The 13623-nt window shown below is 41.0% G+C and overlaps 1 protein-coding gene and 1 long non-coding RNA gene across 6 annotated transcripts in view; both read right to left on the bottom strand.

The window, feature by feature from the left end:
• LOC135176047 (uncharacterized) overlaps nt 1–5385 on the bottom strand; it is a 51985-nt gene extending 46600 nt beyond the window's left edge. For 2 of the 3 annotated variants that reach the window (XR_010302539.1, XR_010302541.1), the window contains exons 1-2: nt 4240–5385; nt 3634–3753 (exon numbers count right to left, since the gene is read on the bottom strand). This is a non-coding gene — a long non-coding RNA (uncharacterized LOC135176047). The remainder of the gene's footprint in view (nt 1–3633; nt 3754–4239) is intronic. The other variant, XR_010302540.1, reaches the window with a different exon arrangement.
• Nucleotides 5386–7659: 2274 nt separating this feature from the next.
• The window catches only part of LOC135176046 (adhesion G protein-coupled receptor A3-like), a 293150-nt gene continuing 287186 nt past the window's right edge, over nt 7660–13623 (bottom strand). For all 3 annotated transcript variants that reach the window (XM_064144647.1, XM_064144649.1, XM_064144650.1), the window contains one exon: nt 7660–11756. In XM_064144647.1, the coding sequence (XP_064000717.1) occupies nt 10535–11756 (1222 nt within the window). In that variant the 3' untranslated portion in view covers nt 7660–10534. The remainder of the gene's footprint in view (nt 11757–13623) is intronic.

Below are 13623 nucleotides of genomic sequence, written 5' to 3'. Positions count from 1 at the left end.
CTAATCACTGTATCTTTTTATACCTTTGCTGCCAGATTAAAGAATCTTCTGTGTGGTAGTTTCTGCCCATAGATACCCATGAACAGGTATTGAATCATATAACTATTTTTCCTTCTCTCCACAACCTGAACATGTTACATGCCTTGAACTTGGAGCATACTTCACTTTTCAGCTCTTCTTCAAGGCTACTATTTGTGATGATTTGGGTGTTCCCTGCCCCCCACACTTTAGAAATCACCCAGACTAGACTCAGCTGGCTCTGGAAATATGATGAAGCTTGTATTTACAGCTGGCACAATATACAAGCAGATATTTACAGTATATACAGAAATATACAAGGTAAAAGGTAATACAGAAACACAACTGCCCTCCCAGAAACCTGAGTCCCCAGAAGGGGCTCTCAACCACCCCTGCACCTTCCCCCTGCCCCTCTCAACCTTACCCCAGTCCCAAAGAAGAATAGAGGTTTGGCCAAGAGGTTAAGAAGCAAAGTGGGTTAGCCCAAAATGGAGGGTGAGGTTAGAGAGTAAGATGTAACTCAGCTAGCAGCCCCAGCGAGAGTGAATGCCGAGTGTGTGTTATCAAATGTTTTTGTTTCTTGTTCCCATACTTCTCAGCAAGCCTATGAGCGAAGTAGACATCACCTTTGTTTTCTTTCCACAGCCTGCAATCTAGTTCTTCTCACCAAAGCATTCTAGCTAGCTTCAAACTGGCACACTATCCAAACATTAACTGGTCTCTTGGCATCCTCTAAGAATGAGCATCACAAAAGGAACAGTCTCGTCTGTGCAGTCCTACTCAGTACACTCCTTTGTTTAGCCAGGGCTTCTGGTCACTCTTACTCACACCATTGCAGCAAGCACTTCTGCTCACTCAATTAGGCATCACAACACTCTTCCTCCATTTGTCCTTCATTTCCATCCATATTTCCTCCAGATCCTTCCCTCTGTGCATGTATGCCAGGACATTCAACCTCACACTATGGCTCAAAGCCTCCACTTAATGAGGCTTCTCATTTTTCAGATTGGGTTCTAAACTGTACACTGTGCCTTATCACTGTGCATTCAACCTAACACTCATGAAAACCAATGCAAAGGTTCCTTGTAATTTCAACTCTACAGCTTATTGCTCTAAGGTGAAGAAAGTTTGACTAAAGACTGAATAAATGAAACATTTCCAGCAGCAGTTACTCAAGGAATGAAAGCCTGTGCTGAGCTGTTCCAAATGCTGCTTTGTCAGTCTCTTTCATCATTTCACTGATTTAAATTCAAACCTCCTTATATCCTACATAAGATATTTGATACTTATTTTGTCTAAGTAAAAGGACTTCTGCTAAAGATTTTTCAACCTACAGCTCCAGGGCCTTTGAAATCATATCCTGTATGTTTTGTCTCTATCAGCAGTTTCCCTGCATCAATCTACAATGAAAGATGTTAGCCACTTAGACCAGAGACTGCGCTAGTCATTCCAGGTTTGATTGGCACATCCTGAGCTCCCTGGTTTTGTTAAGCAGGTTGAACCTTAATAATGCACTGAGAAGATGAATGGGCTAATGAAACAGGCTGCATGATCTGGAATGGTTCCCTTACTGGTAAAGTTCTGAAGCACTGACAGAGGATTTCTACCCCCTCCCCCCCTTTTTCCATGGTTATTTTTTGCTCTTGGTGAAGTGCTCTGCTGTGCAGCTCTCTGGCTCTGTGTTAGGTACACACTGAAGAAAAATAACATCTCAGTGTAACACAGATGATAAATTTTTGTGTAATTAAAAAAATGTAACTTACCCTCTTTTCACTTCAGTTTTAAGTACGTGTCCATGCTAAATGGATCCTTATTTAAACCAGCACATTAAAGGATGCAAAAGATATTTCCACAGTACTGCTTATTTTCACCCAGGGGAAGAGCACTGTGGGTGAAGCATAGTTCCTTTCAATGCACTATAGCCCTTGATTGTATGTCACGTTGCTTGGCTGTGCTGTCAGGTGGAATACAACATTGTTATCTTGATAGAATTAAGGCTTCTTTACTAACTCAGAATGGCTAGGGGTTTGTTTTGTTTTTTTTTCAAAGCACTTAAACTGTTCCACTTATTATCCCAGAAGAGATTAGCAGGACATTTAACTCTCTTCTCCCTCTCCCCCCTCCTCCATATACAAGCACAAGGAAGGTTTCATTAGGTTTTACGCAGGGTAGAGAGGAACCAGTCCTCCATGCTGATGTCACATTCTCGAGCCATCCTTATCAAGGTGATTGGGATTTTCCAGTGTGCAGCTTGGGTGGTGGACTCAGGGTCAGCAATGGAGTATGAGTTTTAAAGCGACAGGACCCTCATGGAGCTCATAGCAGAATAACTTTTGTATAAAGGCAGAGGCTAAACCTCACATTTGCATTGAAACTCTCTCCCACTGCCTCACGTTAGCCAGCTGCTGGCTTGAAAAGACCACTGTGCAGTGCCAGACACAAAAGAATGTCCATCTCTCACCAGCCAAAGCTGGCATATCCTGCACTTTGGAAGAACAGGGTATATAATGCCCTTCTCAGCAGCCCCAGATATCATCCTCATAGGAGGCTTTCCAGAATAGGATCCATTGCAGGAAGATAGAATTTATAAGCAGCCCAAATGTCAATACAGATCATCACAGTAAGGCTTCCTACACTCTGTAAGGCAGATGTACAGAGCCAGGAACTTCCTGGCTTCACCCTGCTCCTTCTCCTTTTGCTTTTATGTCCTCACAGTGATGACAACACTTGGAATAATTACACAACTTATATACTTTGAAATGGAACCCCAAATGAGGGAAAGCTCAAGGGAGTCTTTCAAAAGCCACATCTTCCTTTCTAGCACTCAGCAAAGGGAAGGGTAGAAAAGCAAGGTCTGTTATTAGAAGGATTCAACTACAGAGTTCTTCTGAGAAGGCTTTCTTTAAAAGTTCCAGAAAAAAAAAAAAAGCCACCAAGGAAAACAAAATGGAAAAGAAAGCTTACAGTGAAATGATGGATTTACCTCTAGATGTCCACAAGCTCACACATTTGAAGAACATGAAATGTGCAGCATCAAAGCCAAGGTGTTAGAAACAGCATACACTCAAATAGTTAAATGCAACATCAAAAGACAGACCAAAGCTGTGGGTGGAAGCTCTAAAGGCAGCCTCATTTCTACCAGTTCCTCAGATTGGCATATTTGATTTTCAGGGTCATTGACACTATTTGAAACCAGTTGTCGTTTTTGCAATAGTCCCTGGGTTTTGAAAAGGGACAGTAAAAATACAGAGATTCTATCATGTGGCACATGAAATACCTGGTTAATCAACAGCTTTGAGCATCTGTGATTCATTACACAGATTTCTGACACTTATGTTAATGAAATAGCTGACAGCACTAATACACACTCATTTTGTATGAGGACCAACATCATAAGCTGTCGTGGTTTCAGGCCCAGCTGCAGCTGAGCCCCACGCAGCAGCTCACACAACTGCCTCATCACTCCCTTCTCCTGGCAAGATGGGAAGGAGGAATTGGGAGCAAAATGCAAAATGCCATGAGTTGAGAGAAGGGGAGTTCAATAGAACAATGCAAGGAGCGAGCAACTAGAACCACAATAGTAAAAAACTAACATGAAATATGCAATGCACTCACCTGCTGCTTTGAGACCTGTGCAAGCCCTCATCCCTTTATACGGCAGGCGTGACATTTATGGTGTTGAGTATCCCACGGGCTGCTTCAGCTGACTGTCCTGGGCGTGGCTTCTCTCAGCTTCTGGCAAAGAAAATTTGCCCTACCTTAGCCAAACCCAGGACATAAACAAATAGTCATTTTGCTGGTGGATTTTCAGATATTTATTGACTGCAGAGGAATGACAAGCAGCTTACACAACCAACCTGGAAATACCTACAGACATAATTGTTTCACCCTACTCTTCCTCTCCCCCGTTGCCAGTTTGATTCCAGGCTCTTCCCAGCCTCTTCTCAATTTTGTTATCCTCTTTTCCCTCTGTTGTGACCCAACCTCACAGAAAGGATTTGCAAGAGGTCCTTTCAGAATACATAAGAAGTGAGTGAGGCAAATTTGCACTGAAATGGATAGAATGATTAGCAATTGATTGATTACAAATTGGTGCAGATCACTTTGATCATGCAGTGGTTAAGGTAGGTGAGGTGATTACCTAGTATGTGCCATAGAGAGAGGAAGAAGAGTGAAGGGAAAACTGAGATAGGATCAGAAGTAGGAGGAGAAAAGTATCACCACTTCAGGTTCCAGTGTCATCCCATGTGGTCAAGGTCTTCTCGATGGTGGGTGCACATCAGCGGTTTGTGGTGCTGTATTTTATTCCTGAATTCCTTTTCATCCCCTGCCCATGATGGTTGGCAGGGGTGTTCCCAAAGCAAGATGGATCCTGCACTGCTTTCTCAATGCTGCAGGTGCTTTGGGCATCGTGGTAGTTGGAAAGCATAACTGAGGGCAGCTGAAGTCAATCATTTATAGGGCAGATCCTTTTGAGGCCCTATAGCTTGCAGCAGCACATAATCAGCGAGTGCAGACTCAGTCAAGCCATACATATTCTCAAAAGAAGGGAGAGTTTTCACAGTAGTACATTGGGGTATTTTTAGTGGCTAAAATTTGTCATCTGTACCGAACTGTCTACTTTCTAGAAATAGCAAAAACGTGCCCTTGTCTCTTCCTTTAACAGCCATACTTCCCAAAGTTTTCAAATAATGGGCCTTGAAGACAGAATTATTAAGAAAACACTGAAATATTGTGGACAAACATACTTTCCTCAAACCTCTTTGCTGAAAACCTTGCAGCTGTTTTGGTTGAACTCTAAATTCTGAGGGCAGTAACTGCTGAGGGCATAAATCAAGCTAAATGGTTAACTTCTTTCTATGTTCTAATTAGTAGAGAACAAGGCTTTACCATTAAAAAAAATCAGGGCATAAATAACTTTAACTGCTTACAGTAACAAATAGGCTAACAAAAGAAACTACTCTAAGAAGAGCATGAATAAGGTGGTTTATTGCTTTCTCTTCTAGAGCTTTCTCCTAGCTCCAAAATAAACTCCTCCTGCTGCATTCCTCAGATGTCATTGAGTACCTAGGAACCAAACAAAGGGATGAAGGAAAACACCAACTATACTGCACAATCAATAGTATGCTGCAGGTTAAGGGGAGAGGCTGGAGCAGAGTGACAGGCTGATGGGAACTGTCAGTCATTTTGCTGTTCAGCTTGTGAGGCACTACGGAATTCAAACAGATCAAAACAGAAGGAGACAGTAGTACCTATGGGGCATACAGACACTGTATTTACAAAACATCCTCTCACCTTTTCAGGCATGGCCAGCTGCACAAGCTCAAGGCAGGGTATTTGTCTGAGGTTGAACTGCTCTAGAACTTTCAACCCTCCTTGCAGAAAGTTGAGCCCTATCACACTGTCCTGGATTCACTGCTGCTTGTTTGTTTGGCTTCTGAAACTTCAGTTAATAGACTGGTAGGATAGGGAACGGGGATTCTCTTGCACCCTCACCGACCTAGGAACAAAAAGCCATGGTTTATGCTTTCAAGGTAGTTTGCAGAATTAGTTTTCTTCTTAGCAGTTAAATTGCTAATTAAAAAATCATCAGCTGGGCACAACAAAGGAAAACAAATGACCAAACTGAAAGCTCCCTTCTTCGTAGAGTTAACTAAGCAAACAAAAGCTGCCTGGAGCACCGAGTCACTACTGAAATTGCTTGCCTGAAGGCAGGCAGCCAGCAAGCCTTTTGTGTGATTGATCCAGCTGCCTCCTACAGCTTCTTTCTGAACTGGAGGATGCTCATATAGGAACTTGAATTTATGTTCTGATAAGAAAACTACTGAGCTGCTAATGTCTTCATCAGCCTGACATTTTTTGTAGGCAACAAAAATTAAGGGAGAGGAGGGATGCTCTTCTTTACATGTCCATACCCACCTTTCTTTATTTTCCAGACAAAGAAGATTCTGTATTAAAAGGGTTACTACCCTGATCCCAATGACAGTTTTTTTCCAAACGGTCAAATGCAGAAGCCTCTTCTGTCAGGTGATCTCTTCAATGCAAAAAGCCATACAAATTACAGCAGAAGCTACCTCCAAATTTGTGTCACTGCAGTCAGCTTTGTAAGCATTTATAGTGTTTGCAGAGAGTGATTTCAGATCTTCAGGACATCCAGGATGCTTAGACCCATACCCCCACACATGCAGCAGCTTTGTGACAGAGCATCCAAAATAAAGGTTTCCTCCAGTTTGGGTTTTCTGGTAATTAACCTTGTTGCACTGTTTCACTCTCATTTCAGCTAACCAGGAATTTTTAGGTAAGCTGACTAACTTTGCCTAGATTTGCCAGATGTCTGTAGGCAGAAGATCTACTAGGCAGGTGGTTTTGGCAGATAACTAGAGGAAGGAGGAGTTATAGTGCTTAAAGCCACTTTCAGTAGGTTTATCTGCCTTGAGCATTCGGTGTTCAAATGGAGGCTGCCCAATTGCCTGCATTGTCCATCAAAGGTGGTCTTGACTTTGCTGTAAACACAGACTTTGGTTTAGACAGCAAGAACACTTTAGAGCTGCAGTGAAGGCTTTAGAGCTTCAGTGAAGGCTTTCATGGCAGGTTGACACCTGGATAGAGTACCCACAGCATAGCTGGCTGGCAGCCGTTTGGTGAAGGAGAACATGTGTTCAAGGCCAATGACAGCAACAGCTCAGTCACATTAGTGCAGACACAACCAACAGACTTCTTGGGAACCACACACAGGATTGGGCATAACGTGTTTTATTTTTCACACCAAAACTCTTTATATGAGGCTGGGCAGGAATTCCTCTGAAAAAACAATCTTTATGACTTGAGTCACCCATATGATCTGAAATTTGGTGATGAAAACTGGAACTTTTATATGCAGAAAAAAATACTGCAGCATCAGAGCATATTTTACCCTGGTAGTACTGGAGTAATAATCCTTCAAATTTCTATTGATTGCCTTATTCTCCCCCAAGTTTGGGGTTTTTTTCTGTAATGAAATACCTCTTGCTTGATCTCAGACAGAAACTGAACAGACATGTTATTTTAATAGCCTGTGTCAATGAAACAAGCATTATAAGATACTTGAAATGTTCTCTTGTGAAAGTTAGGAATAGCATGTTTTTAGGCAATGTAAAAATTGGATTTGACTGGTCCATTTGAAGTTTAAAACAAGTACTGCAGAAGATAAAGCCAAATGGGCTGCCCAGGGAGGTGGTGGAGGCACCGTCCCTGGAGGAGTTCAAGAAAAGCCTGGATGAGGCATTTAGTGCCATGGTCTAGTTGACTGGATAGGGCTGGGTGCTAGGTTGGACTGGATGATCTTGGAGGTCTCTTCCAACCTGGTTGATTCTATGATTCACCAAAACTAATGCTGGCTTTCAATCATGTTGCATTTGTATGTCCATGAGGAATTTACTAGGACAACATATCTCTTATACATCACTCATTTCATTGACTTTATTTTTATAGGAAAGAAAATCAGGTAAAGAAGTAATGGTTCACTGACTATAATTGACCAAAGCCCCACAATAAAACAAGGTCATACTCCCAAAGCATTGAAATTATCTCATTTATCTTACGGGGGGGGGGGGGAGGAATAAAGAAGAAGAAAAAAAGTCCAAAAAGCATTTTGATCAAATGTGATGTTACAAAACATTTTTTATATTTATTTAATATCATGTTTCTTCTACTCTGTAGTTATACTGTATATTCTCTTGAAAAAATAATATGCAAACAGCTTATTGCATAACACATCTCTTCCAAATTAGCCCAGAAGTATTCACTAAGTTATTTTTTAACACAATAAGAAAAGTGGTTTAATATTTTACGTTTCAATTCCAGAGAGTTTTATCGCATAAGATATTCTGTGGAAAGCAGCACCTATTTACTTCTTTGTAAGCCATTATGGAGATGGAACTCACCTCTCAGACAAAATGACAGGGGTGATTAAAACACAAGCCGAATTAAAGCAGCTCACCGAGTGGGTTCTCACAGACTGAGTATTTCACTTGGCTGTGTGTGTGGAATATTTTGCATAACGGTCTACAGACCTCCTAGGATTTTGCTATTACAGGATACACATATACAGAGTGCTGAGACACAGAGAAGTGGTATTTCTTATTATGTCTATGCTTGTTTAGGACTCACTGTCTACATGGAATGAATAAAAGCAATATTAAATGAAAACCATTATTAAACAGAAAACATTTCATTATGCAAACAAAGGAAAATACTGTATTTTGGTTTAGAGACAGTTCAAGCATATACAGCATATACATAATAAAGCTCAGGCATTTCTGCTTTTTTTCCCTCTTTTTTCTTGTTTTCTTTTTTTTTCTTTTTTTTTTTTTTGTATTAGCTAAAGAAGAAGTTATGAAACTGTGGTATATAGGCTTAAAACTTGACAACCATCTAGTGCACTCTTCTTGCTCACCTTTTAAAAATACACAATCTGGGATGGATACATTGCACTGCTGGAGTTTACAATATAGATTTCAAATTTACAAAAATACAGAAAAAAAGAACCCCCAGATTTCTTGCACTCAGATACTGAGCATTAACCCTTTGAGTACTAATTCCCACCTGCAACACTGCAGAACACATTCATCATCTGACTTACATGTTTTTATAACATTCTAACACTTATAATTGTCATCTTTATGTACATTATTAGGAAATGCATTCCTACATATTAGGGGGGGATGAGGGGTGGGGGAAGTAGAGACTAATAAACTGCTAATAACAGAAAAAAACTGGCGTAAGGTATGTGAAGATTTCTGCAACATGTACACAGAGAATCGCAGACTGATGAACCCTCAAGGGAATTTTCTATTTCCTCTCAGCAGCAACCTAGCAACTACATAAGTTTGTGTTGAGACCTGACAGCAAACTTTCTGTATGTGGCCACACAGAACTGTGCTTTTTCTGTTATTTATGGATGCACTGCTCACTTTCCACTGCAGATATTTTTCTCACAACTGTATGCTCCTATTCACTTTCTGAAATCCATTATTGTACTGACCCTTCTTATTTGGAGGGGAAAAAAAAGAACCCAGTTTTATTTCATATAGGGGTAATTATGGTGCCGTTCTGTACTGTGAGTTGATGCTTTGTGTCCAGATGTTCATGGAAACATGAAAAAAAAATCTTGCCAAGAGCCTTATTATTAAAGAATGGAACTGACCCTGGAATGCCCTACAATTCAGCAGAAATCATGAACACAAAGAACTGCTCTGAAGGTCAAATTAGCATTAAAGGGTGAAGACAATTTGCTAGGGGAGGAAATGGCTTTTCAGAAAGCAAGTGGTGAAATTAATAGCTGAAGTCTGAGAAGGTACAGTTTGGAAAATTAATTTTCTCTTTCCTGATGGCTCTGGACTACACTGAGCAAGTAACTACGCAGACGGTACCGTACATACAGCGTCTCTGAAGTCGAATAAGCTACTTTAAGAAAATAACCGTAGTCCTCAAAGAGTTAATGACAAAACTGCTCTACCTTAACAGATGTGGGAAGGTGATGGTGAAACAGCTTACAGAGTTGTTCAAAAGGCATACTTTACAAAGAAGTGTAAAACTCGTCGAGACAGTTGCTATTACACCGCACAGTGCCACATACGATGAGTAGTGCATGCTCTGTAAAGACATTAGAGTGGACCCTTATCAAAGCTATCATATAACCTTATACAAAGGATTGTGCCACTTAAAACTAGTGCAGTGATTTTTTTTTCTTTCCTGTAGATTTATAATGCTCTAGGTTAATATTGATAGGGCTTTTCACAGCCTTGTACAACACCTTTTTTTTTTTCTCTTTTTTTTTTAACACATGTAACACTAGAAAACAGCGAATGGTATATCCTGACGTATGTCATGCAAAATACAACCGATACAGCACCATAGATGTAACAGAGACATTACCTAGCACTTCTCTCCAACAAGAAAAAGACGGAACAGAGACTGTACATTACACAACTTTACAGGCCATATGCTACAGAAGATTTTTTTTTTAGAGGCAGTATCACTTTTGTAGATCTAAAAAGCTGCAGTTTTATAAAACCCAGTTCACCGTTTCCACCACAGTCGCTTCCGATCAAACTCCACGGCCCATTAATAATATTTTGCTACAAAAATAAATAAGTAAAAGTTTAAGATGCTGATATGTTTATAAAAAGTGTCTGAAGTTACTGCGGAATAAAAGTGAAAACAACGAATAAAAATGGTGCATCTCTAAAGAAATGTTCTGGGTAACAAAAGGATATTGCCTCTCATATTCAATTATCTAGACTTAATTTTCTAATTATCTTTCAGAATAGTTTTATAAGTTTCTCTTAAAAATACCTTCATTTAAAAACTGTCACTATCTCTCTCTTTTATACTCTTGTTAAGAAAATGGGAATAAAGATGGAAAAGCTGTACAATTCACTGATGAGCTCCACAAATACGTCATCTTACTTCATTTGGAATAAAAACAAAGCTAATGATGGTTTAGGGGAAAAGCCACATTACGATGGCCCATGAACTACACAGTAGTTTCATTTTTCCATGGGCCAGTTTTGATATTTCCTGTACTATCTGAGCTGTATATCATGGCTTCATGCACATTTCCCTTGAGAATTCCATTGTGATTTGTCGTATTAAATGGCAATGACTGTGTCCGTGGGTGCATTTCAAAGTGAGCAGGATGGTGCACAGTGTCACTCTCTGGCATTTTAGTACAACTATATATTACAGTACTTGCGTCGCTACTTTCAGGCTGGTTGACAGTAGGATATGGATCACTTTTTGAGCAGCAGGCCCGTCTGTGACCTGACTGGCTATCGTGTGTACTGTGGGGACTGTCTGTATGTGAGCTGTGGATGCTGCCATCAATACTCGAAGGAATGTGATAGGCATATTCTCTTTCACCTGCAGACCTATGCCGACTGAAGTAACGTGGCTTAGTTCTGCTTTTCAGACATCTATGAATGTGCATGTTGGGTCTGAAGGTTCCCTCGCTGTGGACATGAATGTGAGCTTCGTCGTCGAGTAGCTGGTCACAGTGCATTTTTGCACAACACGGTGTCACAGGCGAAAGGCAGTTAACATGATTTTGAACTGCCTGTAGGTTGGTAAGTTTGCAGTGGCTAGCTGCTGGATGGTTAAACACAGCTGATTTGTTGGGACACGGTGATTCCTGAAGACAAGGTGCATGAACTTGAGTGTCACCATTGACATTAACCTTTGGGCGCACATTAACTTGGACAGAATAGGTGTTTCTTCTAGATGGGCAACAGGACCACCAGCAATGCCACACATCATCTCGTTTTGCACAGTGATGGATCAGGATGAAAAGCCCCAAGGTCACACAGAAGGCTCCATAAAGACAGCTGAATATCATATCCAAGAAATGACCTTGAGATACTGCAAGTGCTCCAAAGGTCCAAGTGGCAGTAAACAGGAACAAAGTGAACGCCGCAGCTCGAAGCTGAGCCTTAAATGAATGCTCATTTTCCAGTAAGGAGGAAGAAATCATGGAACAGGTTGGCTGGGGAACTGACACAGAGTCTGTAATATGACCATGGCCCACCTCAGTGCTTGGTATTCTCTGTGGATCTTCTGTCTTTTCCTTTAACTCATACTTGCGCTCAGGATGGCGCTTCAGCTGCACATACGTGCAGAGAAAGTAGATGCAGGTGACTAGCACGATGAATGCTACTGGCCCATAGAAAGCTCCGAGACTGGGCTCCCACGCCATCCAGCAACTGAAAACAACAGAAAAAGAGAGTCAAGAACACTTTAAAGCTCACATTAGATGTGATGGACAACTGCCTCACGTGAAACTGGGCCTTCAGACTAAGCTGCGTGGCCCAGTGGTGTCGTAGAAGCTTGGGATTGTTCGTCATAGAATCATAGAATCATAGAATCAACCAGGTTGGAAGAGACCTCCAAGATCATCCAGTCCAACCTAGCACCCAGCCCTAACCAATCAACTAGACCATAGCACTAAGTGCCTCATCCAGTCTTTTCTTGAAGACCCCCAGGGACGGTGCCTCCACCACCTCCCTGGGCAGCCCATTCCAATGGGAAATCACTCTCTCTGGGAAGAACTTCTTCCTAATATCCAGCCTATACCTACCCTGGCACAACTTGAGACTGTGTCCCCTTGTTCTATTGCTGGTTGCCTGGAAGAAGAGGCCACCCCACACCTGGCTACAATGCCCCTTCAGGCAGTTGTAGACAGTAATAAGATCACCCCTGAGCCTCCTCTTCTCCAGGCTAAACAGGCCCAGCTCCCTCAACCTCTCCTCATAGGATTTGTCATGGAGAAAGGGAGTGTGTCTTTAACATCAATTAAGCTGAGGCATCGCTTTTGTATTTTTAATAGAATAAAATGTCTAGTATAATTTACAGGATATTAAAGCTGAACATTTCCCAGAAATGTAGGTCAGTTTAGAATCTAGAACTGCAGTGAAGTATAAGACCATTTATGTCAACGCTTTGTTCTGCTATTAAAAGTGTCAGTGCTAATACTTTGATTAAAAACCAAATGAGGCATAGTTTATACAATCTGTGTAAGCAGTAGAAATGTACAGATTTCAAGAGTTTCTATTAATGAACTGTGATCCAAACTCTTAAGCCTGAAGATTGTTCTTACAGTTGATTTAAAACAAAAAAATTGTTGCCAGAGAAGTGCCTGAGTAAGAAGAGTGGCTGAAAAAAGACTTCCAGTTGAACAGGCACTATGTTTTGCAGGGAGCAGACCCAAAAGAGAGATGCCATTTCTGAATTTTGCACTGTTTCTGAAATTTCTGGGACCTAATCTACATCAATTTGAACATCCTCAGAAAAATAAATGGTCTGTTTGTGATACACAGGTAGCCTAATATTGTTGCAGCACAGATCAGTAGATGTAAGACTTTAAATAATACAACTGTAACTGGTTTAGAGCAGCTTTAAGTAGTTCACAGGCCACTATGAGCTGAATAAGCTTTGGCTGGCTGCATAATTCAGTAGCAGACTAACAGGACTGTCCTGAAGGATGAATGATCTAATCAAATAAACATGGATGAAGAAAACACTTCTGGCTAATGAAATCCCACATGGAAACTGGGAGAACTTGGGTCAGGGGGAGAAGGAGTATGCATCTAGTTTTCAGTCTTCTCTATGATCTGATTTTAGCCACAGTTACAGACAGGGAACTGAGCTGGCTGCATAAGCTCGTACAGCTGTTACTAGGTTCTTATATTCTAAATATTGCATGGATTTCTGGAAAAAGGAGTGAGTGGGCTAGAATAAGAAATAATGAGATTAAGCTGCAGCAAGGACTTAAATTAGATTTTCCAAAAAGTTTCCTAGCTGTTAGGACAATTAGGATAATAAGCTGTTGGAATAAACTGTAGTCTATCCATTATCAGAGCATTTAAATCACCTCAAATGACTGTCAGGAATGATTTGGATATAGCTAATTTCCCACTGGGTTAGAAAGACAGACCAGGTGATCTGTCATGATCCATTCCTGCTCTGGAAGTGACACTGCATGACAGTTCATACTCCTTTAGGTGTGTGTGACTGCTTGTAGTCCCTCCAATAAAGCAAGGAACCTTCCGATACCACATTCTTGTCAAGCCA

The sequence above is a fragment of the Pogoniulus pusillus genome, chromosome 6 (genome assembly GCF_015220805.1).
Source record: "Pogoniulus pusillus isolate bPogPus1 chromosome 6, bPogPus1.pri, whole genome shotgun sequence".
NCBI lineage: Eukaryota > Metazoa > Chordata > Aves > Piciformes > Lybiidae > Pogoniulus > Pogoniulus pusillus.
Note: the sequence above shows the minus strand (reverse complement) of the source record. Positions and strands in the feature narration are given on the sequence as shown.